Source organism: Vanessa cardui, chromosome 2, assembly GCF_905220365.1.
Source record: "Vanessa cardui chromosome 2, ilVanCard2.1, whole genome shotgun sequence".
In the NCBI taxonomy this organism is placed as follows: Eukaryota; Metazoa; Arthropoda; class Insecta; order Lepidoptera; family Nymphalidae; genus Vanessa; species Vanessa cardui.
Window position 1 is genome coordinate 421,886 of NC_061124.1, and position 27,658 is coordinate 449,543.

General features: G+C 32.4%; 8 protein-coding genes across 14 annotated transcripts in view; 3 read left to right on the plus strand and 5 right to left on the minus strand.

Moving 5' to 3' along the window:
• Positions 1-2,084, minus strand: part of LOC124539288 (protein FAM102A) — a 70,328-nt gene extending 68,244 nt beyond the window's left edge. For 3 of the 5 annotated variants that reach the window (XM_047116655.1, XM_047116627.1, XM_047116646.1), the window contains exon 1: positions 1,807-2,077. The gene's annotated coding sequence lies outside the window, so the exon portion shown is untranslated. Of the gene's footprint in view, positions 1-1,806 lie in introns of all 5 variants that reach the window. The other 2 variants (XM_047116636.1, XM_047116663.1) reach the window with 2 other exon arrangements.
• Positions 2,085-2,517: 433 nt separating this feature from the next.
• LOC124539312 (mitochondrial mRNA pseudouridine synthase Trub2) lies at positions 2,518-4,399 on the plus strand. The gene is made up of 5 exons (XM_047116675.1): positions 2,518-2,739; positions 2,824-3,015; positions 3,219-3,435; positions 3,623-3,759; positions 4,083-4,399. The coding sequence occupies exons 1-5, from the start codon at positions 2,616-2,618 to the stop codon at positions 4,331-4,333; spliced, it is 921 nt and encodes a 306-aa protein (XP_046972631.1). The 5' UTR covers positions 2,518-2,615; the 3' UTR covers positions 4,334-4,399.
• A 145-nt stretch (positions 4,400-4,544) lies between these two features.
• Positions 4,545-5,404, minus strand: LOC124539321 (PAXIP1-associated glutamate-rich protein 1A). The gene has a single exon (XM_047116685.1). The coding sequence runs from the start codon at positions 5,397-5,399 to the stop codon at positions 4,845-4,847; it is 555 nt and encodes a 184-aa protein (XP_046972641.1). The 5' UTR covers positions 5,400-5,404; the 3' UTR covers positions 4,545-4,844.
• Positions 5,405-6,210: 806 nt separating this feature from the next.
• LOC124537830 (box C/D snoRNA protein 1) lies at positions 6,211-8,082 on the plus strand. Its single transcript, XM_047114759.1, has 5 exons — positions 6,211-6,345; positions 6,416-6,692; positions 6,781-7,099; positions 7,436-7,588; positions 7,750-8,082. Exons 1-5 carry the CDS (start codon positions 6,293-6,295, stop codon positions 8,064-8,066), a joined length of 1,119 nt encoding a protein of 372 aa, XP_046970715.1. The 5' UTR covers positions 6,211-6,292; the 3' UTR covers positions 8,067-8,082.
• LOC124537820 (nudC domain-containing protein 1) lies at positions 8,069-10,183 on the minus strand. The gene is made up of 2 exons (XM_047114746.1): positions 8,824-10,183; positions 8,069-8,584 (listed from the first exon to the last, which is right to left on the minus strand). The coding sequence occupies exons 1-2, from the start codon at positions 10,058-10,060 to the stop codon at positions 8,094-8,096; spliced, it is 1,728 nt and encodes a 575-aa protein (XP_046970702.1). The 5' UTR covers positions 10,061-10,183; the 3' UTR covers positions 8,069-8,093.
• A 257-nt stretch (positions 10,184-10,440) lies between these two features.
• On the plus strand, positions 10,441-11,528 carry LOC124535530. The gene is made up of 4 exons (XM_047111754.1): positions 10,441-10,712; positions 10,790-10,918; positions 11,006-11,158; positions 11,316-11,528. Exons 1-4 carry the CDS (start codon positions 10,653-10,655, stop codon positions 11,412-11,414), a joined length of 441 nt encoding a protein of 146 aa, XP_046967710.1. The 5' UTR covers positions 10,441-10,652; the 3' UTR covers positions 11,415-11,528.
• Positions 11,529-12,456: 928 nt separating this feature from the next.
• On the minus strand, positions 12,457-15,053 carry LOC124535522 (vesicle-trafficking protein SEC22b-B). The gene is made up of 5 exons (XM_047111742.1): positions 14,795-15,053; positions 14,529-14,638; positions 14,261-14,381; positions 13,282-13,480; positions 12,457-12,776 (listed from the first exon to the last, which is right to left on the minus strand). The coding sequence occupies exons 1-5, from the start codon at positions 14,867-14,869 to the stop codon at positions 12,628-12,630; spliced, it is 654 nt and encodes a 217-aa protein (XP_046967698.1). The 5' UTR covers positions 14,870-15,053; the 3' UTR covers positions 12,457-12,627.
• A 1,852-nt stretch (positions 15,054-16,905) lies between these two features.
• Positions 16,906-27,658, minus strand: part of LOC124535492 (ecdysone-induced protein 74EF) — a 149,615-nt gene continuing 138,862 nt past the window's right edge. For all 3 annotated transcript variants that reach the window (XM_047111708.1, XM_047111701.1, XM_047111717.1), the window contains one exon: positions 16,906-20,796. In XM_047111708.1, the coding sequence (XP_046967664.1) occupies positions 20,267-20,796 (530 nt within the window). In that variant the 3' untranslated portion in view covers positions 16,906-20,266. The remainder of the gene's footprint in view (positions 20,797-27,658) is intronic.

Genomic DNA, 27,658 nt, shown 5'->3' on the forward strand with positions numbered 1-27,658 from the left:
GTGACGTCAAGCTTGACTCAGCGCGGCTAGATCATTTGCCAAAACTACGCTTCGATAACATTTTACTGCCAAAAACCGAACATAAAGCCTCCACAAACTACCGACCAGCCTTAGCGGGTTATGCATACATCTCGTCGGTATTATGATAATGCGCATTTTACGAAAAGTGAACCCATTCTGAGCTCGAATTAACTTCCATGATAATGTGAAATAATTTTCTCACTTCTTCTGAATTTCTGTTTTTGAGACACTTGGATGATTACTCACAACTATCTGATTATGTATTCTCTATATCATCTGATGTTTGTGACTTTGCTAAAAAAGATGTAATTCCATTATTACAAGATGCAATCTAATGAGACCTAAATACCTAAAAATTTGCTATTGTTGAATGTATATATATATTTATTTCTAATCAGAAGATGAATATATTTTTTTCTAACTTTACTAGATAGACATATTTGATAGTCACAATTGCAAAAAATAGCTTGACCCGTTATTTCTAATAGGAATATAAGAAATACTTTCCATCTTTTTGAAACAAGTAATATGTTTGCAGAAATTATTTAGAACTTACTTAAACATTATTGATAAATGTTTTCAGAGAAAAAAGATATGTTAAGATCAGAGAGCAACAACTTAGGATCATAGCAGGCATTCGACAACATACTCGTAAACAAAAAAATATTGAAATAAAACACTGCACTTGTGTATCAGGACACAATATTTTTTTCCATAAGAATCAATAAGCACAACCCAGCCCTCATGCCATATTCTGATTAAAAAGGCAGACACATTTCTACCATTTCAAAAATTAAATTTATTATTTTATATTTACAACTTTGCACTCATGTTTTAGTTCTAGCTAACAAATTACAATCAAGACACGTGACTTTATCACCTTTATCATATAATTCCCTCAATATTTATGATTATAAATAATTTTGTTATACATTGTGTTTCTACAATACAATGTAAAACAAAATTTAGGAATAATTATTTCAATAATCCCAGAATTTATATTTGAAAAAGTTTAATTTTCACATCTGGTAGATTAATTATAGTCAACAGTCAAAAATTATATACTACATTAAATATAAGACCTATATGTCATTAGCTATTTGTTATTGAATAAATTATATACAAAATGTTATGGTAATAATCATATCAAATGTATAGTAACAGGTTTTACGGCATAAATAACAAATACACAAAATGAATCAATAGGAAGAAAATTTCAAGTAAACAAATTTGGTGTGATTAATAATGTCTATTAAATTTATTTATCAGTTACATAATTTTTTAAATAAAATGTTTGGATTTGAATAATAATATAAATATAATCCAATCTGTTAATTGATTAAAAAAACTAAGAATACTGCTCAAGAGTATTATAGTTAAACATTTGTGTATCAAAACTAAAATATACAATATTTTTTTTTTTTTTTTAGCAAGGAATGAGTACGTATTATTATTTAGAAACATAATCTAAATGAAAAACAACATTTTATCTTGTGTTTATGTACTAGTTTTGTGCCAAAATTTTATTGCCATATATGCTAAGATTTCTTGTTTCTTAACCGAAACTAAAATCTACTCATAAAATGTGATAGGATCATGCAAATTGGCACAAGTTGCGTGATGCGATATAAAGCAATGCAAGTTGAGAACGGGTTGGCCGTCTTATGTATCGTCGAACATTCGATTTGTTCGCCAAACTGTACAAAATGTACCAGTCACAATATGTATTGTAACACAAATTGGACAATTGAAGCAAGATATATGTATACTAATATGCCAACTTACCAATAACAAAATTTCACACCGAATTACAATAGTAAACGATGATCTTGAAAACCTCTACACCAATTTCTATTCCACAGTCAATACCACCAATAATAAAACACTGTAACTAACACTATTACTCCAAGTCAGCTTTATTGAAAACGTTCTTTTTGAACAACTTAAAAGAAACGACCGCGATACGCCACGGAACGGTCTTTCCAATCGGCCATTGCACGACACCACAGACTAATGTCAATTCAAGTCAAAGCTCGAGAAGTTGAAACAATGATTTTTTTTATCCGATTAATGTTGCTATATTTAAAAAATATTTCTACTATATTATTAAATAGTATTTTCTAGTTGTATAAATATTATTTGTGTAAAACACCACAAAATATGAAAAATATTGTAATTGAAAAAACGAGGAATTTTGCGTACTATAAATCTGACGGTATCTCTACAGAGTCTGATAACCCAGGCTTGAATCCTGTCTCAGGGCCGTAATTTTTTTTTTAGTCAAGAAATTCTTAATACATTTTAGATATTAAGAGTTATTACAAGAATTAAATAATTAAAGTTAAGAATAATATTGCTTCATTATTGTAAATCACATTACTCATAAATTAAATATTTACTGATAATTACTGGACTGCCTTATGGAAAAGTGATGTTTAGGACTTTGGTTTTCAAGGGAAAAAATTGAATGAAAAAAGACTTGAGAAATGTCAACTGACAAATGACAATATATGTCAGGCAATTAGGCAAATATCATAGCGGATGTTTTTATTTGTATTACACGGCACCTATGTGTAGTGTAACAGATAGGAAAAATGGTTAAAATTAAAGATGCCGCCCTTGCTTACAAAATCTTGAATGGACTGATTTGCGTCTATAAACCTGCCTGCGTGTCTGTACGACAAGTTCAGCATAAAATTTTAACTAACCTATGTAGAGGTGAAACTATTCGTTAATATACTTAACTTTTTTCCCGAATGAATTATTGTGAGATAATTTAAAAGTTATGATCAACATTTGTAGATCTCAATAATCTGCCAGACAGGCCCCAGGAAAAAAGGGTCGAGATCGTAGGGGCCACAAACGCACCTATGAAAGTTAAGTTACTTCCAAACTTCGCTGATGATCCCTTAGTCTGTGGACCCCGATACATACAAAAGGATTTTCGGTGCAGCTGGGCGACACACTTAGGACTCTTCAGTAGTGGAATTTTGTGTCAGTATTTTAACATTCTAACATACGTTTTTATTTAATAACGTTCCAATAGTCTTTGTACTTGTGATACTTTTAAGAATGTTTAAAATATATATTCTATATAAGTTAACAAAACTTTTAATAAAAAATATTTACATGATAAATAGCAAATCAAGTGCTGATCTGGGATTTGAATGTCTATTTATATATAATTCTTTTTCCAGTATTAGGCATTAATGATGGAACCAAACTAACTTACCTTCTAAATACAGCAAGACTAACAAGAGCCTTTAAAGTTCACGGTCAGCTCGGAAAAGCAACAGATACCTACTTTTGGAATGGCCGAACAATGGAGAGGTCCACATATGGTCATGTGTCTCGGGAAAAGATAGATAGGATTGTAGCAAACATGCAAGCAGCTCACCAGAAGACTATGTATGAGTAAGTATAAAATGTTTCTATTGTGAAATATTGTTTTAAATATACTGGATAAGACAAAAGCCCAAAATTATTGTATTTAAATAAGCGTTATAACAGAGAAATAACCTATTAAATCCTTGTCAGAAGACTCTCAGCAAATTTGCAATATCCTTATTGATTTTAATAATGAAATAATAATTTTAATCAGGTTATCTGGACTTCACATAGACTCCCAGACTACATATGAGATGGCATCACAAGGACTGATCAGACCAGCAAACAGCAAATTACCTGTTGTGTATGGGATTAAATGTATCCATTTTGCTCCACCTAATTTTACTTTGGGTCAGTAACTTTTTGCTTCCATCATAATAACTTAGATTTTTTTTTTATTATAAGTAAATTGAGGTAATGTATAATGTGTATGCAACACATAATGTTTCAAAAGCAATCTAATATATGTCAATAGAGCAATTTATGATTCTAATGCACACTAAAGTACAGTTTATTATTGTTATCACAGTAGTTGTCTGTTATTACAATAGTAAATATTATACTTTATACCAGTGTAGAAGTTTTATCCTATTGGTAGTTGATTATTTTAGTCATTTGAAATTAATTGGCAATTTTATTTTTATATTTTTCAATCAAGCTCTTTTAATTTTCAGAAGTGCAATCTGTAAATGAATATGACAAATATCTTTGGACATTAATTCATGATTTAGGAGTGCAATTAAAGTCAACAGCTCATTGTACTGGAGTGCAGTGTATCAGACATGGCAAATTTGATATTCCATTAGCACTTTTACGAAAGCATTGGACTTTAGACCACATTTTGAACAACATGGATGAATGCCGCCAACTACTTGAAGATAATGAGAATTTATTAAAACCAAAATCAGCAGCATTAAGTGTTTAAAACTGGAGACATTATTAAAATTAAATAATAATTTAAGTAGGTAGAAGTAAATAATATGCAATTTTATATATTTTTTTTCGTATTTTACCCTTTAATCATTTGTTAAACTAGAAAGAATGTGTAACATTCTTCCCTATCCTTTCAATCATAAGAAGAAAAAATGTCAACAAAACTTTTAATGGAATTGGAATTTTTGAAGTAAAATAAGTAGCTGTTTTGTTTCTATAATGTTATACAATAAACAAAGATATTTGAATCTTGAACTCTTAGTAGTGCACAATATAGCCAAGTTATTAATACCAATAGCTGTAATCAATCAATTTTAAAAGTATTTAATATGATGTTCAAGGGTGGCTCAGAAGATGCCGTCAAAATTGACATCAATAAGCATGTTATGCTCCATTTTTATAATATTTAATGAAGACATTCATTTTTACTTATAAAACACTATGAATAATACTTATAAATTTACAGTCCAATACAACTAGTTACTTAAACACAACATATTGCCTCAACTTGCACTACTAGATGGTGTGCTAGTAGGTGTGTTTGCCTGTTTCTCTTGCTGTTCTATTCTTTTGTGCCTTATCATATTTGATAGAATTCCGTCAAAAGACGTAGTTTTCTTTTTAGCAGATCCTCGAAGTGTATCTTCTCCTTCTCTTCGAACTCTTAGTCGAAGAGAGCTCACTTCGTCCATGAAGTCGAAGTCTGATTTTTCCTCCCGTATTGGAGATGAAGGCTCTACCGGCTGGTTTTCTTTACTTACAGGTACAGGCGAAGGAGCTCGTCTTCCCGGACATTTCCATTCAAGATTCAATGGACCAGATTTTTCGATTGTTTTATACAGCTCTTCTAATTCCGATGGATCCGGCATCCAATTCTTACCAATGAACACCCCACTTTTAGAAAGTTCATCGTCTGAGCAAGGCAGATCATAATCATCACCTTGAATTTCTGTTCCCATTTTAATAATGGTACACAATTTGTAATTAAAAGGATAACATAGAAAATATGAACGTAAACAAGACAATATTTTGATTTTGACTGAATCTGGCATCTGCATAGTGTAATTAGATTATATTTTGTTTCTTGGATGAGCCGAAGGTGTAATTCTAGACAGCCTCGATTTATCTGGCATTACTATAATATAATACATTTTATTTCAATGAGATAAATATGTAAACCCTTTAAAATTAGAGTTTTTTATTAAATTAAAAGCATGCTGGCTTATAAATAAATCGAGTTGATGTTAGATATAGTGTATTTTGTTTATATTGTCTTGTAAAATAAAACAATTTTAAAACGACACTTAAAGTTTATAATAAAAAAACATTTAATAATAAAGCTAATTTGTTGTTGTTTGACGCGAGGCTACCCAGCATTACTAAATCTAACTAAAATGAATTTGGTGGTTTTTTAAATAATATAGGTAGAACTAGGTAGCGTAATGGTGTCATGACTATCTTATGCTGAGTGGTAAACACCACCTGTAGATTATGGCGTTGTGAGACACAATCATTCATTAGATTGTTAATACGCCACCAATCTTATAAATTAAGATATTATATCTTTTGTGTCTGAAGTAACAAGCTGATTCAGTCTTTAATCCGAAACACAACAATAGACAATACTGAGTTCTGCTGTTTGACGGTAGAATATCTGACAAAGCTAAAATGCACAAAAGTAACTTACAAAATAAAGTGCTAAAGACTAGAGTGTTATATAAATGTACCTATTGTTACGAAAAGCCCTTAATTACTTGTTTGAAATCAGTTTGTTTATTATATATATTATTATATTTCAGTACGTCGCACCGAATCCCAGAACTAAAAACAATACAATGGCAACATTATCAAACAATTTGGCATTGACAGATAGATTCAGATTTCAAAATTATTGTTTGAACATGTGTTTTAAAGTTTCAACAGAAGTTAACATATATAAAATATTAAAGTAATGTCTTCTTGTTCTGATAGTGAATCGGATAATGAGAGAACAACTATTTCTAGGCTAGTACATAACTTAAAATATGTATTACTTATACAAACAAAGTTAATAAAATTATTATTGTCTTTTCAGGCTTGGTGACTGCGAAGTTTGCGGTTCGAAACAAGCCCTTTACACTTGCCCAAAATGCGAAGTAAAGACTTGCTGCCTTGATTGTGTTAGAATACATAAAAAAGAACTGAAATGTAACGGCATTAGAGATCGTACAAAATTTATACGAATCAAAGATTTCAATGATACCGACTTGTTAAGCGACTATAGGTTGTTGGAGGAATGTGCGCGCTTTGTTTACTCCGTCAAAAGAGATGAAAAGAAAAAGTATACGAGGATAGATAAAGAGTTACCACTGGTAAATAAAATATTTTAATCTTTTTGTACCATTTAAATAATTATAATATAGTTGCAGTCATTTGTATATTTTATAATAAATATTTTAGCATTTGTACAAACTGAAAATGGCTGCAAGAAAGCGAGGGACAGTTCTACAATTTTTGGCTGGAAATTTTACCAGACATTCTATAAACACAACAAAATACCATTTTAAGAAAAATATAATTAATTGGAGGGTTGAATGGATTTTTCCAAATGTTGACACAAAACCATTGAAGTTTTCTGATGACCAATGCCATGAACAGAAGAAGTTGTCAGAGCTGTTAGATAAATATTTGAATCCAGATGCAATGCCATTTGAAGGATCTAAAGATCTTGTTTATTATAAATCCGCTGGGTTTAGTGGAGTAAAAGTTCTATTAAAAGGTAAATGTAAAATTAAATTAATAGCATGATAAGTAAAATATCTGCTTATTTGATACAAATAAGTATTTATTAAATAAATCTTATTTTTGTATTATCATGATGGTAAAGTATAGTCATTTATTTAGGAAGGAAAGTGTTCTTTAATTAATTAATTAATATATTTAACTAGCTAGGGGATATATTATAATTACCCAATTTGTCTTTTCAAATCAAAGAATTACAATTTAAGAAATTATTATTATAATTTATATAAACAACATTCTTTTCATAGACATAATATTAAGGTGGATTTTGGATGCATGATTCTAATTTATGCCTGTCATGTGTCTGTTACAGCTGAAAAAGTCAAAGGTTCAAACAAGAAGTTCTTTGAGTTGGACACAACAGAAACTTTAGCTGAAAACTTATCAGGAAAATGCATCATTGAATTTCCAATAATATTTGTTGTACTGAAGGATCATGCTTATAATTTTGAGATAATTACACCAGGTTAGTCATTGTTATATGATGTGTTCAGAACTTACTGCTGTTTAAAATATAATTTAATATGGTATTCTTATTTTTTGATAGTATTTTTATGTAGATATACTTGCACAGGTATATTGACTATAGTTTTATAATAAACATTTTTGTCAAATAATATATTACAGGTGATGAATTTGACTTCGTACAGAAAATAAATGCAAATGTAGAAGTAGAAAATAATAAATTAACTGATAAAATAGACAAAACAAAAGTTGTATGTAATGCAAATGATGAGAAAGGTAAAGAAGAAGAGGGGAATAGTAATTACAGAAAGAGGCCGAGAACTTTATTGACAGAACAGATTGCCATTGAAAAGGATAAGGAGATTGAAAGAGAAATCAGAGAAGAAAAGAAAAAGAGACCTAAAAATCTTCTTTTTACAACTGGTTACTCATCAGAGGAGAGCATAAGTTGTGGAAGTGAAGATGAAAATGAGAAATAAAATAATATTAACATAATTTGCTTTATTTTAAATGCCAATTGCCACAAATTTGCTGTCAGTCAAAATGAATAAGTAATCATTAGTTGCATGGATACCCAAAACTTCACCATATTTATCAATATTAACAACATGTTGTTGCCCAACTTTAATATTTTTCATAACTCCTTCAGTTCTTTTCCTCAACTGACAATCCCGGTCACTAGAGCTCTTGTAGATAAATATATGACGAGTGGCTTCACAAACCACACTGTAGGAAAAGCTCGGAGAACATGTAACAAACTTTCTGTTCTGTTTTGATGACTGCACATACCCAAATGCCATGAGAGTTCCATGATGCTTTACTGGCCAAGTATGGGAGTTGACTAATTCAGCAAATGGTTGCCATATACAGGCATCAACATCATGTCTAAGAGCTATTGCTGGAACTTCATGTGTTTCCAGCTTAGTGTTAAATAAATATTGATGCACACTCAGTGGGATCTTGTGTGTTATCTCATGGCTTGTTATATCCATGCGTACTGGAAACAAAATACATGTTTTATATTTTTATTACTTAATTTTTTTTATTTGAATAGATCATACATGAATTACATTACAAAAGAAAACTCATTAAGCTTATAATTGAACAACAATTTAAATAAACAGTGAATAATTTTGACTGACATGTGAATAATTTTCACTGTTTATTTAAATTTAAAATTCTATATTAAAATTAGGAAATGTATTAATTTTGTTGTAACAACTATCCAAAACTTACCCAAAACAGTGTCCTCTTCAGATGCTGCATCACATTCTTCTAACTCCTGAGTATTGAGGCCAGACACACTCTGATCGGCTTTAACTTCAGTTTCAGAACACAGATGAGCCAGTCGCTTGTGCACCTCTTCTACCAAACTTGCATCAAGAATTTGTTCACCATTTTTATCTCCTCCTACAAGCAACTCATTCCAAAGTTGACTTTCAGATTTTGTTATTAGAATATCTACTTGGCCATTTTCTTCAACATTCCAAGTTGTGAGGTCATTATCAACATTATGACACAGCTGCCCTTCCACAAAAACTTTACCAGCATAACTTATCTTCACTGATAAAGGAGTCACTTTAACAAACAGAAGCTTTTTATCAAAGTTACTTTGTAACTTCAATGTAATTGTAATATCATCTGAAGTCTGAAGCCATGTGTATATGATTTGTCGAGGTTCCTCTTTGTGTTCAATTATGTCTTTCTCTGAATCTAAAGTGAACTTAAATAAGTTATCTGAGGCCACATAAAGGGCCCTACAGCTAGTTTCGAGAGCTGCGTAGTGGATTATACCTTTTCCTCTGACTTGCCTCAGAGACGACTGTTTCCATGTTTTGTCATAATTTTCAAAAGTTATCCAACTCAAGACAGATTCAAAGTATTTTTCACTCTGCTCAACAGATTGTAAGAGACAATGTAACAATTCAACATTGTCATTTTCTTCCATTCGTGTGTCTACTATGGTGAAATACTTGTCTTCTCCTAAGGCTAAATTCGAGAATAAAGTTTGCCAGGCTTGCTTGTCAGTTGCGGGTCTATTCCGCGTTCCCGTTTCAATAATGTGTATGTACCCAGTACCATCGCTGACAACAGCTAAATTGCTAGAGGGAAATGTTAAGCAAAGATTAAAATGACCAGACTTCCTTTCAACGTGAGCTGGCACATCATAAACTACGGCACTTTGGAATGTATTGTTTATATTGTCAAAAGTCACATTACGTACTTGCTGTCGATTGTCGATGTAATAATAGTTGTATTGATGATCCCAAAAATCTAAGATTAGGTGGTTATGTAGAGCAAAGAGCTTTGCGTGTACGAATGAATACTGTACTTCATCTGGATAAAGTTTATCGACCGGAGAAGGAAGATCAAGACAGAAATGCGGAAGAGTTTGTAAGTTCAGTTTGTAACCTTCAAACTCATGATCTAAGAGACGCCTGTCTGGTCGCAAGTCTACTAATGAAAAAGGCATTACTTATTATTGATAATATGCTATCCTTAATGAAAAATATAACTTATAAATTACACGTTGAAATGTTTTTAAGCATAAGCGATAAACGTCAGTAATTTAACATTGACATTTGACGATTGACATCCGTCAGTATATTATGACCGAATGGCGAACAGTACAATAATAAAAGTAATTATTAATACTACTACCGAATAGAGATATTAAGTCTTTACTTTTTAACACATTATAATTTTTGTTTTATTAAAAAACATGGTATTAATTTTATAGTATGTATATAGTAGTACTTGATATTTAAAAAAGTTAGTACATACTAGATAATATAGACTACAGATAATCTATATTCTATATACATTATTACAATCTTTGAATGTTGATGAAAATTGGGCGGGAAGTGTCAAGACTCAACTTTTATTTTCATTATACTTAAAATACTTTATTTACAACTACACAGCTTATATTAATTTTTACTGTCCGAAGCTGAAAGTAGCTGAGTTATTTTAGCATGATTTATATGATGTTAATAATTAAACTAGTTAGAAAATAGAAACTATTATTCAGTGCTAATTGAAAGTGCAATGCGTAGTAATTAAGTATGTCTTTATTAAAAATTAACGATTATTGTAGCATTCCTTTTACCGCAGAAATATGTAAAGTGAGTAATTATGTAATATAGTTCTTTATAATTTAGTAAAAAACAAAAATGAAATATTTTTTTGTATATTCTTGCAGGATGATTTTTATACCTATTCAAACATCGCTGATTTATTATCTAAATGCGAAAAGGATAGAGAAAAAGTTATAAAGATTCGTACTATCGGTATCTTGGAAAGTATTAATGGCCGATTTTTCATAAAAGATGTCAGTATATGTCAACGAAATATCAGATGAACAGTATTTTTAATTACATAAAGTAATAATTGATTTATATAACTTTTTACTTAATAGGTGGAATCTGCTAAAATTGATGCGCCGAAACTTTTAGTCTCCATGGCTTATGTAAAGACGTCACTGCATTCATCTATCATTCCATATACTGTTCAGCTTTTTGGTACATTGCAATGGTTAAGCCAACCTGTTGTACAGGCACAATTAGTACAGGTAAATATTTAATAAAGAGGGGTTATTAAAAAATATATATCAGATAAAAGGGTTCCTGAAACATGTACCACCAACCTATATTGTATGGAAGTAAAGGCGATACCAAAAAATATGTAGATTTAATAAAACCTAATAAACTTACTTTTTCTCTCTTTAGATTCTTAAACCATCTGCAGCATTGCGGCTCAATGATGTAATGCAGGAAATATGTCATAAGCATTCCGCAAAAAGTGATCAAGTACTGCAATACTTATAATTTGGGTGAGCAAAAGAATATTAAGATGTAGAAATTGTATGACCACTTATTTTATATTTGTATATATCAGAAATTGTTATTTTAAGATTTATTTTACCAATAACATCTAAATTCCTGTAGATAAATGTCCATAGATAATAAAAAAAATATTGGAAAGAATACATATTTATTACATCTTAAATAAATACAATTTTTATTAACAAGACATTTACAACATTCCATAACCGTCCACACCACTAAGTGTTATAAAAAATAGAATTGGCAATTACATATAAAAAATAATTTAACATATTAAGCTGTATCATATTGCTTTAAGAACATTTTTGAAAATTTTGTACCTATTTATCTAATTTTTTTTATAAGCCAAGCAATATTGACAATGCGCCAAAACTTTAATTGATTTTTTAACCATGTGTGATGAAATTACAAAATTTTTGATAGATTGCCAACAATCCTGATATTTCGTTTGTCTTGGTTTGCTATAAATTTTGAATATTAAAAAAATTAGTAGTAGTTTTTTTATTTCATTGAATTTAGATTCCATTCTTATCTAATTTCAGATTATGGGAAATTCTGGGATTTTTCTTTGCATTAAAAAAGTGGTATAGTAACTGTTTTTCTTATTTATAATTTTTAAAGATGGCAACCCAAACCTTTCCTACCAAAAAGGCTTATACTGCATAGCTACACCAAAAGGTTTTTATAATACATTAAATATTGCCCAAATCATACAAATAAATAATCAAATTCTAAATTTATTTAGAATTTGTATTGTATGGTTCAATGGATACAATTTCATTTGTGAAGGAATGCATGTAGGTTTTATTTATCAAAAGGATAAAAGTCAGTCAACTAGATTGCTTTAAGTCTACTGTATTAAATCTTGTTATATTGTACCAAAATTGCAATGGATGATTTTACATATACATTCCAATCATAGCTGTTGTTAAAAGTTAGGTGCAGTCCTTTAAAACAGCTTCCCAAATATTGCATGTTATTAGAATATATAACCTTAATTTATTAAATTTAATATAAGACACTATTGATATTGAAGCCAATATATTACCTTAAGGAACAACAATTTTTATTTATTAAGTTTTATAACTAAAAGCAATGACATAACCAAGTTAGCGTAAAAAATGTATAAAAAGTTATGTTATAAATAAAACAATGTCCATAACAAATTTGGTATAATAGAACAACTAGGAAGAACCTAAAGCACCCAGAAGTAAAGGACGAACACAAGTAGTATGACTGCTCCAGCAGTAGCCTTCACCAGCATGGATTTTGTGTTGAGGTAAGTTGCATCCTTTTTATATTTCTGTGACATCATTGAGAGTTTTTGTGTCTTTGTGTCCAATTCTGTAATAAAATATGTGTTTATGCATAAAATTTTCTTATTAATTTTGATTTGTAATTCCAGTAAAGACATCACTCAATTAATTTAAATTTATTCAAGATATATTGTTCATAGAAATAATAATGAAGGATGAAATGCCATAAAAATTGACTAAGAATTTTTAAAGAAATATGCTAACTTGTTGCGGTTGAGTTTAGTAATACCTATTTTTGATTTAGGAATTTAAGAATTCTCATTTCAGAGCTAAGGAGCGTATTTTTACCAGCACATTATTTGGTAAATGATGTTAGCAAATTCTGAAACTTACAATACATTTTTTGGAGTTATAAAGAAACAATATGCACAAGTTTGTTGATTACCCGATTTAAGTTGGAGGTTTTTGACTTACCTAGAATCATATTCTTTAAAAGTATAGGTTTGTGATGAACTTATTGACAATCAGTCAAAGTATTTTGCTCATTTATTTTAAGTGTAACAAAATATCAAGTTGTATTAACAAAAAAATACCTGAAAGTATAGCTCCTCGTTGCAGTACATCATCAATATTCTGCATCATGATCCGCTGCACGTCGCCCAGCTGGCCGCCGAGCTGCGCCGCGGCGCCCGCCCGCCGCGCCCGCGCGCCTCCCTCCGCGTACTGCTTCCGTGCGCGCTGCATCCACGTGTCGAACTCGATAAATGTGTAAGGTCTTGTTACAGTGTTCACCTGAAATGTTAATTTCATATTATGCAAAAATGACTGCCGATTTAATATCACTACATATTATAAAACAAAGTTACTTCTTGCCATCTGTATGTGTAAATCTTTTATACTATGCAAACATATATAACACACATTAAAATAAAGCTAAATATTCAAACTTTTCTAGCCACGAGAAAAACAAGAATATGTCTAATATTTTTTTTTAGCTAATTTCATTGATTGTTAGATGAATAATATGTATAATTGGTGAAAAACTTAAAAGATAGAAATTTCTTGATTTTTGTCATTAGTTATAGATACAATTTTAACTAGATCTTTCGTTGGATTTTTATCTTATAGCAATATCTTTCAAATTATAATTACAAGTTTTAGGACTTTTGTATCATAGCAGCACAGGTGAAGCAATAATAAATTGAAATGATCTTAATAATCTTCTCCTTAACCATAATCATATTAAGGTAGATTATGTACATAGTAGTAATTATAATTTAACACATTAAGATCATGTATATGTACAAACCCAGTTTATAGTTGTGATTTTTATATAAGAACTTATTTAAATCTTGACTTGAAAAATATAAAGATCAATATGGTAATAAGCAAATTTAAGATTATTAAGACCATTAGCTAGTCTTGGAAATTATTAAAAATATTATGCCTTGTTTTTGTATCTTGTAATTTAATTACTTATGTAATGAAATAAAAATTGTTTTTTTTTTTTTTTAATATCTGTCTCCTTTGGTTTCTACTTAAATTTAGACATATATTTGTTTGTCAACTTACTCTCTTTCCGTATTGTTGATAAAATTCTTGTGCAATTTCTTCTAAGTAACTGAAGGAGAGTCTTTTACTATAGTTGCGTTCACACAGCACTAAATAGCAGATATCATTCTCAATCAAATAACTGCAATACAATGAAAAATATTATTACAATAACATTTAATTCATACCATAGAGCAAAATAAAATAGTTACAAATTCATTAAAAAAATAATCTAGTGCAATAACGATGTAAAGAATTGAAATAAAAATAAAAAGCTTTATAAACTCACTGGAAGAGATAGGGCCCAGTCTCAATGGAGCAGCGTATTGGAGACTGCGGGCTTAGTTTTCTAAACAGCATTTTTGCTTGGTTTTGATATTCCAATATATTGCAGCCTGTCTGCAAACCATCAGCAAAATAAATTAAATTTGAAATAAATGGATAGGTACGAATGACCGATGATCATGTTCAATGGTAGTGCAGGGTCTAGATAATAATAAATGAATATTGTGTTTGAAATTTAAAGCAACATATGTCTTCTAAAGCCGAGTGTACCTGTTCATCCTCTTGCATAGTTGCGGCTAAGGGCAAACCGTCAACAACACGGGCGATCATAGTCATTAAAACCATTTTGCTAGTACAGAAAGTTTCTCAGTTCACAAATATTAATACTTATTTTATTATTATAGTTCACTTATTTTTTTTCTTCTCATCATTTATAAATGGGAAAACAAAGTGAAAATAAATTCTTTGACAATAGTTCATACACGTCAAAACGATTGACAGTTTGACGCGATAAAAACACGTCAGCTTGTCTATGCTATAGAAAACGATTCGTTCTACTTATAGAGTTTTATTCATAACATATATTAGCCAAAACAACTTCACACGGGGAAGTTGAAATTTCTAAGAATTCTTTTCAAGTGGAGTAGCTTAATATCAATTTTATCCGTACGCAATGGGAACGGGAAACCTCTATTCTTTTATAGTGTTACTACTTTGCTATTGGTTTTTGATTCCGAATAAGTTGTCTGAATAAGTAGCAGAAATTAGTTTATTGACCGTATGATTCTTTCAATTCACCAGATAGTTTTAATAATTGATGTAGCAATGTCTACATACATATACGTTCTAGAGATCATATTTTATTTCGAATTAGAAAATAATCGGGCAATTTAAGATCATTAAAAATAGGCTATTTGACAATGTGAAAAATAAATTGTGAATTATTGTAATCGGTGTATATTATGAGTTTAAAAATGGTTATCTACTAACGAAAGTTGAAAATAATAATTAATTTATTCAAAAAACATCCATAAATAAAAAAAAAAAATTTTTTCAAACGTTTGTCACGTGACACAAAACGCTCTTGATTGGCCGGGCTTATGATGAAGTCACTTTCTTGTTAGCCTTGCTTTTCTACTATGTGTACCACAGATTAAAATACAAGAAAGTGACGTCACCGAACCCATTCCAGCACCATATTGTCCAAGTAGCGTTTTTGCGCGCTATTTAAATATGGAATATTTAATATGATAATTAACTTTTACTGGATTGCTTAACTTCTACTAAATAATATAAAATAGATTTTAAAAACCAGTCAAATAGCCTATTGTGAAAAAGGACTAATAAATCAAGAGCAATGAACGATGAATGCAATTATTTATATAGTGCCTTTACGTTTTAGACTGTTATTTCTTCAAAGAGAAATAACGAAGGCATTGAACATAAGATAATTTGTTTGGGATTATTAAAATTAGGATTCGCCATAAAGAATTGATGGAAACTGGCAGTTGGCACACACATCACCGCATATACATATTATGTGCCTGTTTGCATTGATTAGAGCAACCTAGACTTTTCCTCAGTCTATTGTAAAGGCAAAGATCATGGACCATCATGAGTGGACCTCTTTTAGGAAGCCGGCTACTCTTGGGAACGATATAGACAAGTTTCTGAGGTTTATAAGTATATAAGACTAAATTAAAAAATATATCTATTCAAAAAAACGCCTGTCGTTAGGTTCACATTCCATCAGAGGACACTAATTATTGTAAAGAACATCATTGTAAATTTGTTAAAAAGAACTATGCTAGTTTCTTTCCGTTTCTTCTCACTAGAGGCTGCTATCCGAAACGGTGATAGTATTTAATTATCGGTGACTCAATAACGCTTCATTGTGAAGTTTGCTTGAATAAAATTGATTTGATTTGCTTTTATATAGGTACATATATTCGATCTTACCTTCAATAAAATTGCCATCTATATATTATTTTGTTGTTAAGTCGACTTAGAATTCAACTATTTCTTATGACTGTTTTTTAATTGTTGTTCCAAGTGATGAAACTCTTGTTCTTTTTATAAGCTCACTTGGCCGTTGTTTTCTTTGATATATAATTATAATATTATTACTTTATGAAAGTTATTACTAAAAGTATTTGAACTAAGAATGTAAGTGCTTGAATCGAATTGATATTACTGAGAAGTCCATTAATTATCTTATAATTATCTTTGAATGGTTTTCTTTAATTTGATTGTTTTTCATTCATCGAAACTGATAGCATATAAGAGTAAAAATATTTCAGAATGATTTGAATCTTATGTTGTATCACAAAAGTTTTGTCGCACCGTCTATACTTTGGAGTGGGGTAAGAAGAAACGAGACATTTGTATTTTATTGTGGATATTTTATTAACATTATCATCATGCATCAAATGTATATGCTAAATCATTTACACTTATAACTAGCTATACATAGAAAAATAACTTAACTAGGGGGCAGAAAATACAGTATTTTGTTAAATTAACGAACTTAAATTATAATTAAAAATAATCGGACTTTATCTGTATAAACCTAAAAGCAAGTGTAACGTAAATCACTACCGCTCATGACTCTCAGAACTAAAACGTTTGAAAAAATTATAAACTGCGACATCTAGCGTCGAATAGCTGAAGCTTAATTTTGATGCGATGATAACTGCTTACGCGAAAAATAATGAAAGAATCCACACGCATTCACCAATTACGTATTCAATTATTGGACATTAACTAGTGAATAAGAATACATTGAAATAGTAGACAAAACGTGTTTCGTCAGCGTACAGCCCTCTCCCTATTACCAAATTCACTAACCTTCTCATTGCTGTCGCGCAAAATATTTTCATATTTCACCTATCTACCGACGCCATCGACAATTCGTACATGGGTCGCGAGGGTGTGCGTTTGGATTATTTTTAATTTATTTACAATTTTTACGTGCAATACACAGTCGGCCATCGAGACCTAAAGGACGCCTCGTACCAATATGGCGTCCGAAATTATTTAAAACGAATTTTATAATAAGACTAAGACTAGGCTCAATTAAAATATTTTTAACAATAATTTCCACAAGGTGCTGTTAAAATTTACATTGAAATTTTAAGTACATTAATTAGAAACTTTGATTTTTAACAACATCAATTCGACTAAAATTATTTAAATCTGTCGAGCGTCTTTTTAAATGTCCGCTCAAACATTTTGCCTACTAACCGGTAACTCTTATACATTTCACACTAGCCGAATTATAAATTCTGAGAGCTCTCCCCTGCCATCACGTGGTCCATTCATTACTACTATTATTCATTTATAATTATGTATATTACAATAAAATTTGTAACCTATAGAACGAAATTTCCTAAAAAAGGAAAAAGTATCTTACGGTCACGAAATCCGCGCCATCGACTCATCTGTATACGAATCGATCCATCGAACTCGTGAGACATTTGTGAGAGGCAATAATTTAACTAATTTTAAATATTTGAATAAATCTTCAATGAAGTTCTAATCAGGGGTCGGACGCGCGGATCCGGCAAACGTTATACTTTCACAAGACGAAATAAATAAGTTAAAACTTAAAGTAATATTTACAAAAGCGAGAAATAGATTTCGAAAGAAAGAAACTTTGAGAATTTCTCCTACCTATATAAAAATACGATTAAAACTCCTCTATCATATGTTAAACTTTAAATCACATGGAACGGGCACTGGATTTGATCGAAGAAGTTTGGACACTGAGATCGTTCACTTACACCGAGTTCGAAACACAACACTGGGCGTGTACTCGACATTGCATTTGATACATAAATCTCTAGTCTATAAGCCGTGCTCCGGCCGGCCGGTCGGTCCGGCCGGTCCGCCGGGTAGTTTCGCGTCGCGCTACTCCGCCGGTCCCACACTTAGCACCCATTTACTTGACATTTCGATTCTCTTAAGGCTTCACTAACCCTTTTCGATTAAAAGACGAAACGGCGCGCAGTCCTTCGCGTCAACGGTACGATATATAATAGAGCCTTACTCGCTAATAAATTGATATAATTTAATTTGAATATAAAAATATTGCATAACATCGGGATGAGAGCGCCGGCGCAGGACGCGCGCCGCCGCGCGGACGCGCCGCGTCGTGCAATTCCTCCAGCCGTAAATAAACCATAAGTATACACCAAGTTCATAATAACAGTGAACATATACAAATCTTGATTTGTCTTTGTATTTATGAATTACAAACTCAACGTGAACTAGGCTACGTTTAAACCTGATCCTTTAATCGACTATCTAGTTAAAAGTATCATGATTCATTAACATTGGACCACAAATCGTAATTAATTATTAATAATATTTATTCAGGTAACAAAAAATAGGAGTCCCGCGCTGCTGCGAAATATTATATCACAATAGATTTTTAACGATTTTATATCGAAGTCATCTGATATGCTGATAAAATATACTTTTGTTATAAACATATATATACGAATACTATACACTTTGATATGTCGAATGAATGGCAGCCCGGGACCCCTGCAACAGGCTTATAGTAAATTTAAATAAACGAAATAAACTAGAACGTGTTCACTTAAAACAGCTCACTTATAGTAAACATCTATTTTTAATTAACACAATTAACTCACAAGAATTACATCTTAAATATAAAGTTCTCTAACAGAAAGTTGGCAGTTGGCTTCAGTACTCTCGGTAGAATTGTTATTCCACGAACAAGAACCCTACTAATATCAATTGAAATTCGTTTCAATCGCAAACGAAAGGATACATTACGAACAAGATAGAATTCAGAGCTCGACGGCCAGCGTGCACCTTCAGGGGCGCGTTTCATATAAAATTCAGCTAAATTGTACTTTAAAAGGGACATTTATAATCAAATAGTAAATATAATTTTATCTAAAGAGAAAGATCTCGGTCTCTGGATATTTCTTTAGTTTTTTTTTTTTCACTTTCATCCCCTGCGGGCGCACTGGCTCCGTCACAACAAAGGAACAATGTAGCTAGACAATTGGTAGATAAATAGAATTAAATAAGTATAATATATATAAATATCATTGAGGTCGTCAGTTTCAACAAGGTGTAAATATGCGAATGGCCGTAAAAAGCACCAAAGAGGTTGTATTTCATCTGAGGGCGATACACGATATTTTCATAATTATAATATAAACATTTTCATTACGTAAATATTTCTTTAATATAAACTCTTATTTAGACTATAATATTACTTATTGCATATTGTAAAAACTGTTTTTCGAATAAATTGTATATTCATAATATGTAATATTATTTTTGCGTAGTTTTGAGGTAGGAAGTTCTGGGCGGCCGGCGTCGGGCCGCGTTACAATATCAGTAGAAACGTTACAAACTTTAAAAATTCGTTTTAACATTATACAAAAGTCACTCCATACCATATAACATCTAGCAAAGTTTAGTGTTCCTTTCTGAAATTCCCCTAAAAATAGGTATATATAAACATTTGAGCAATCAATTTCGTCTCTCCCATTCTGTATAAATATTTAATTCAATAATAAACATTATATTAGTTCAATTTGAGAATAATAATATTTATCTTAAGAACATTATTAGAAGCGATCGGAAAGAACGTAATGCATGATGACTTGGAAAATAGACGATATTTACTATTTAAGTAGTTAGTGAAAAACGTACGAAAGAGCGAACGAATAACGACTCCGCGACAGTCGAGCGGCGCGCCTACGCCAGCGAGCAGTCGATCTCCACGATGTCCTTGGGCACGTCCACGAACTGGTACACGAGGCGCTGGCCGTCCACCTTGGCCAGGATGCCGCGCTGGTAGTAGTAGCGCAGCGCGCGCCCCATCGTCTCGTAGTTCATGTCGGGCTTGTTCTTGTGCAGGCCCCACAGCCGCGACACCGCCTTGGAGTCCACCAGCTTGAACACGCCCTTCTCGCGGTTCGTCCACTTGATGTAGCGCGGACAGTACTCCCGGTCCTGCAGCAGCTTGAGGAGGAATTCCCACAGGTAGGTGGTGGAGCCCTCCCGGCTCTTGCGCTTGACGCCGGGCGTGGGAGGCGCGTCCGTGCGCGGCCTCTTCTTGGGTTTGAGTTTGTTATGGTGATGGTGCCTCTGGTAGTCGCCGAAATCGAATACCGGGTAGGGTAGGTCGTCGTGCGGGAGGGGCGGCGGCGCGGGCGCGGCGAAGTGGTGCCCGCCTCCGCCGCTGTACCCGTAGCCGTACGCGTCACGGTCGCCCACCGAGCCGACTGGAAATAAAGGAGAAACGCTATTAGCTACATGCTTTGCAATCGTCGGAATAGAGACGAAGAGAAAAGTAGAGTAGACAGAGGCCAGAAGGTGAGTATTGCGACTAACGGTAACTTGTAACTGACATCCGTAGCTAATACGTTTTATAAAAAGACAAATGTCGCATGTTTTGTGAATGTTGGTAATTGTATTACAGTCAATCTATCCACAGTCATTTTATCTATTATGGGAGTAATTTCAATGGTCAAATATGTTATAAATTCGACAAATTAGTATGTAAATGAAAGTACAAAACACGATCATACTTGTAAATCTTATAGGAAATTACTTAAAAATTGGTATTGCAATGATACAGTCGACTATAGTTAACAATCTACAAACCGGTCGGTTAGAGTGAATGCCGCAATTTTTAAGTGGGTTAGTCGATCGTAACGTAGTCATTTGTAACTTCCTGTATTTATAATGTTTTTTACACGAAATTCAGCTGAAACAGTTTCCTAATCCGCGGTACGCTCCGAACTATCGACTTTAACAAACAGGTGTTGCTATAATGGCTACCACAATCTTTGATTTATTTAAATTAAAAAAAAGGACCTAGTATTAAATTCAGCAACAACTATATACAAACGTTCTATGTTTTATAATAACCTATTATTTAGATGTTTGTGTGAGTAATTATTTGTTATTGTAATTAACGAGAAATTGTTTATTTGCTCGAATCAACCGACATGGGTTTTCGCATAATTAATTTTACGGACTAATATATAAAGAAGAAGCGGTCTCAGCTCGTTATACATGACAATGCTGTAGGGTTACACGTAGGTATAATTTTGTTTTTGTTTATTCTAAATAATTAATAGCTCATGTCATTTAATTAATGAAAAACTCAGAAAGTATATCGGACATTTTCGCGAAATGTTAAGCATAAACATAAAATGATTTATGTTCATAACAGAGCCGGCAGACGGAATAATTCCTTTGACTCGTAATAAAATCACATTCGAAATTTAAAAGTTAAAACTTTTTAATTTCACTGGGCTTTTTTTGGTTTATACTCTAATTTATAAATACTTTGAAGAATGAAGCCATTTCTAATTGATCATTTATAAATAGTGTGTGTTCCAGTTACGGCAGAGTTCGGGGAAAGCCCGGACGAGTTTTGTGCTTGTCGTTTATAAGTTTCTGGCATTATTTTAATTACTCGTGAGCCTTAGCTCACAATTTCCATATTTTATTTCTACTGGTTTGATTAATTTATCGATTTTTATAATGTTTATTATTAATTATCTGTTTTAAACATTGTCATATTACTTTTTTTTTTGTAATGGAACTTGTGTTAATATCGGTAGTTATTAATAATATTTTTAAATTTGAATGAATGTATTTTTCATTAATTTTCCGCATAGTAAAATGTAGGCTGCAACATATTTCTCAACCGATAAAACAATCTAACTGTTAAAAAAATCCAGCAAACCGTTTGATAAGAGTGTTGAATAGATAAGTGTTGGGTTGCGTCAAGTCGCCTTGACCCCGATGCGGCCACTCGCTTGTGTTTTCCTTTAGGTACATGTGAAGTCAGTTCTACTCGTACGCGACTGTGTCGAGACACATTCATTAATTAAGAAATAAGTTTATGATTTACATTCGTAGTCCACAACAGACCAGAAGATTTAGCACTTATTGTTTGCTCGTGTGATCTACGTCATACTATTAAAAATATTCAATCTTCGCATGTTGGGCTTAGTTTCGCGGAACTATAAAATTCGACCGCATTCAGTATCTCAATATAAAAACATCTGTTAGAGAACGGATGATGCGGAAAACCGTAAAACTAGGTTTTGTTTGAGTTTACTCTTATTACTGGATCTTTGAATTTTGCTAATTACCGCAGTTCAGCAACACAGCACAGACTATAAATAAACTGGAATATGACGAATGACTACAAATAAGTATAAACGTGCAGCGCTGTGGTAACATTTAAACAAGGAAATTGCCAATTGAAAAAAATGTTAATTATATTCAGAAATTTCTAAACGATAAGATAACAAAGTTTTAAAAATCACGGCGGTAATACTGTTATATAAATATTTATAGATTCTAGTTGTTTTTTAAGATACGGTTTCATTAGGGCGTGATCATCATTGTGCGGTTTTAAGAGCATTTCGATAACTGAAGGATATTTAGTTTTCTTAAAATTGTTACATTTCTCACTACTCAATCGTAGGACGTTTGTAGATTTTTTTTAGTAAATGATTAAACAATTAACAACATGCATGGAATATCGTATTAATTTCACCGGATTGTTAGTTTATACCATTAATACTCTAGTTCAATTTAATTAATTTGCTTGTTCATCATTTCTGTAACCTGTCGTTGCAGAAGATAAACTTTCAAAGTAATTTGAATGCATCCAAATGTCAAGTTTATTTGGTCTGCGCGCGGTAAACACGGCTGTGGCCGCGTCCGTCGTCCGCCATTTTCTTTCTAATATTATCTAACTCGCGTATTTTCGCGCGGCTTATCGGCAGGTCGTTTACCCCGCTGACACGTGTGTCTATTTGTCATGTTCGTTTTGCGTAAGGATAAGGCGCATTAAAAAGTACCCCATGTTATTGTGTACCATCTTTATATCAATAATCAAAAGTGTATTGAATTGTTACACAAAATGGCTGACGATTTGGCGCAAGAAAAAGGATTCGTGATGTTTGCGTAGATATTTAGTATCACATATTAAATTTTAAAATGTATTCAAATTGGGATACATTAAAAAAAAACTAATAATGTTTTATTATTAAATAAGGAAATGATAATTTTAGGTATTAAACTCACTATAAACATGTTTTGATAAACCAGAAATAATAATAATTTGATAAGCGTTTCAACTACGCTGTCGTAAATTAGATTGAATAATAGAATGATACAAATTCGAAATTGATATTTTAAATTAAATTATGTCTAGCTCTCTGTAAGAATGTGTAGTAATGAAATGCCTATATTATTATGTTTATTAATATTAATAAAAAAGAAACCTCAACATTAGTAACTAATCATAAAATAATTTTATCTAAAGTAGTAGAAACAATTTAAAATATTCTTTTTATGCATGCTAAATTATTTTGTTAACAAAAATATTCATGTAAAGATATACGTATGTAGCATGTGATTCACACGACGGTCACGCACACATACGAGAAGATATGTACATTGTACATAGCTACTGTATGTATATGTAATTAAATTTAATGTCTCTCCGCACATCCACAGCGGCACGGACGGGTCTAGGTTTTAGGGCTTCCGGCCTCGTTTGAAAACAAAATGTTATTCCAACCTAAAAAGCAAGTACATGCCGCAATCTAAAAGATAAATGGAAATGATAACGGATGGGCTCGCGTATTGTTACTCATATATTTACGATTTAATGAACCGTTCCACGTACGCTGTATCCCTACCCTGGGAACACTAGCACAAAACAACAAAAAACACATATATTATGCGCTGGCGATTCTATTTTTAGCGGATGCGCTGAACGCATCCTACTGGTTTAACTGCTGCAATACCAAGGTTACGGCGTCGTGCGCGCCCGCCCGTACATCTAGTGTCATCTTCACTCCCTTGATGCGAAAAGAAAACTACTCACCGTGACGTCCAGCCGAAACTAGACTCTATCATCGAGCACTACGGGCTATTATTGAAACCATCGGTCACTATGACGGTATTTTATTCCCGGATACAAGAATGCGAACGTTAGTGGAGGAGGGATACAACCGGTCTCGCATCCCGCACGCAAGAAATAGGTTACCCCACAAACCTCTTGTGATACAAACACTATTGTTTTATCATCTATAGACTCATATATTAGCTCTGAGCGCGAACATTAAGCTCGTTTCTCACTGGGTCTACATTTTAAGCCCTAACTTGCGAATCGTTTGTGGCCTAACGAAGTTGTGATGAAGGTACATTTATTTCCAATTGGAATTCACTTTTCTATTGGTATGATGAAATTTGAAAAGCGAGTATAAAAGATGTTTGGCAATGTCCCAGCGTCGTCACCGGCTCGCAGATGATATATCTATGACGATGCTGATAAAGTGATAAATATAATGAGATAAGATTGGGTACATTTCCTCCAAGCAACTGTTTGAGCGTGTTTTTGCGAACAACAAACATTATCTTGTTAATATTTTTTGCCGGAAGAGATAACGCGAATTGCACGGATTATGATACACGTAACATTTGTGTGTTGTACGATTTTCTTTGTTTTAAACATACACTGTTACGTTATTAATAGTTCTAGTATTTGTGTAGCGGACGTTTGCATGACGATTTCATCCGAAGAGTTAGTTTTCTTTTCGAATGAGGTGAGGTTTCACGAGGAATTTCGGAAGGTTTTCAAAATTTCCAAATGTGAGCCGAAATCGCATTAAACAGCAGATTCAATCGCTTTGGTAGTTTGTTTGTCAAATTCAGCGATTCCTTTTGTCGGTTAAACAAAAGCCAGTCGCGACTTGAACGGACTTAAAAATCTACCGTCACGTGGGAAGTCGTACATAGCTATCCTAGTTTGATTGTCATGCATAAACAATGCAATTTTTATTCAGTCACATCCTCCCATAGAGTCGTTTACAATGGCTACATCTACGTACGTTTTCCTGTGGCACCGGAAAGCGGTGTGCGTGTTTCTAAGAGTGCATATCTCGCGTGTGTGCGTGCGCGTGCAGACGGGCGTCGGATGAGGCAGGCAATGACCAGGAAATGACGCCGCCGGTTGACCTTCACACACACGCGCTCACACACACAAAGCCTGCGCCCGCGCATCCCTCTACTCCCGTCGCTCCCGCTGCTTAGCGCTTACAAGATTACGCGTCGCGCTTTGTGATTTTCCTTATAAGTCTTATTTTTGCATCTGAATCCGAATTATACTTCGTTTCGCTCATAATAAAGATGAAAATATGTTTGTTAGTAATTATGGACGAATGTATGATACCTATTACTTAATTATTGTTATTATAGCCTCGAGATACATTTTTGTTTAGTTATATTAATCGATTAAGATATTTTTAAACGATGCGTCATACAAATTGTAATTTACAGTCTTTTGATTGGATATGAACGAGAGATTACTGCCTGGAATATATCTTAATTATATGTGTAGTGTGTAGAATTAAAAGGCGCTAAATGAATAAAAGGGGAATGTGAGTAGAGAATCATCAGATCTCATAGGATGAAACTTTTTAGTGTATATTTATATACTGTTCACTCGTCGCCTTATCCGAGCGAGCAAGTTGAGGTGATAAATTGTTTTGATTTCGTTATCAAGGTGACTTTGTCCGGATAATTTATACAAATTCAGTGCGATAAAAAAAAATATTAAACATAAACATATTTTCATACTTTAAAGGATTTTTATATAATGGATATCCTTTCTTATTAAATCCAGAAATTATATTTTTAAATAAGTATTTGTTTCTTTGTATGTGTGAAGATCGGTATATAGTTTCAATTAATAAATATTTCCACGCAAACGGAATATAAAGAACTCGGTAGTTGGTGCTTGATTTCATTATAATCTCCTTGCGAGAACGGATATTCATTAGATACGCTATATATAAGGAGAGTCCGTCAGTTCGCGATGAACTATGCCGTGAGAACACTTTTACTATCCCGGATTAAAATAATCTTATCCGTTGACACAGATAATCTATCACCACGCTTAGTTTATTAAAGAATGCACGTTCTTTATATACAGACGGATATTTTATAGTGATGTGTGGTTGAATATTTTGGTTTTAAATATATGTAATGTTTATGATAGTAATTCGAATGTCACCAATGTGACAACGTACAACGAAATCTGATCCATAACGAAGTTTAGTTATGAATGTATATTTTTTCAAATACATATGTGTATTGTTTTTATTTCAATTAAACCTTCGACTTTGAATTAACATCGCTTTGCTCCACATCTCATTGTTCTTTTGAGTCATTATTCAAACCAAACTCACTTCCAAAAAGTGAGATATTAACAAGATTTTCACTTTAGTAAGTAACTTATCTTGTACCTAGATTTTTCATCTATTATTGTGTAACCCGATAGATATGCTACCCGATTATTAGGCTCGTATCAGCACCTCATCATGAATAACAATGATAATATAATTTTAATCACTGTTAGCTTTGGTATTTGAATTGATGTAATAATATTAATTGGACTTATCAGTATTTCGCTTACCGAATAAAACTGGTATTGTATTTGCGTGTTCTCTTTCTATCGGATTGCGTTTAATATGCGCGATTGATGTGAAAAACAATCGAATGTCTTGTTGCATGAAGATTACAACGTTAGCAAATGATTATAACGGAAGGCATACAATTAAATACTACTAATATTTTTTTTGTTAAGTTTACTTTAAATCGTACTTTAGATCTGAGTTTTAATATGAGATAGAATACCCATTGAGCTGGTGTTTGTGGTAAAGTAGTGTACAAGTAATCCGAGTGAAACTATACATCAATTATTCGACAATTCCGTTTGTTTATATCATAACGTCTATGTCCCCGTTCGCGGCGAACTTGCGTTGCGTTAAGTAAGGTCAGCGCTGCGCGGGCACAAGCACCTTACGTAACCGATAGCAGAGGGCGGCACTTGTATTGGGGTCACGTGGGCGTATTGTGACACGGTATTTCTGGATGGAATTTAGATTAAGAATCCCATGAATATTCTAAAACGGAATCACTCTCGTAACTCGATATTGTAAGTCAAAAAATATCACAGGCGCGTTCGTTTCATTGCCGGTTCGAAGAGATAATGTTTGGATCTGCAAAGGGTTCGTTTGAGTCGGAAGCTCAAAGTCGGGATGAACT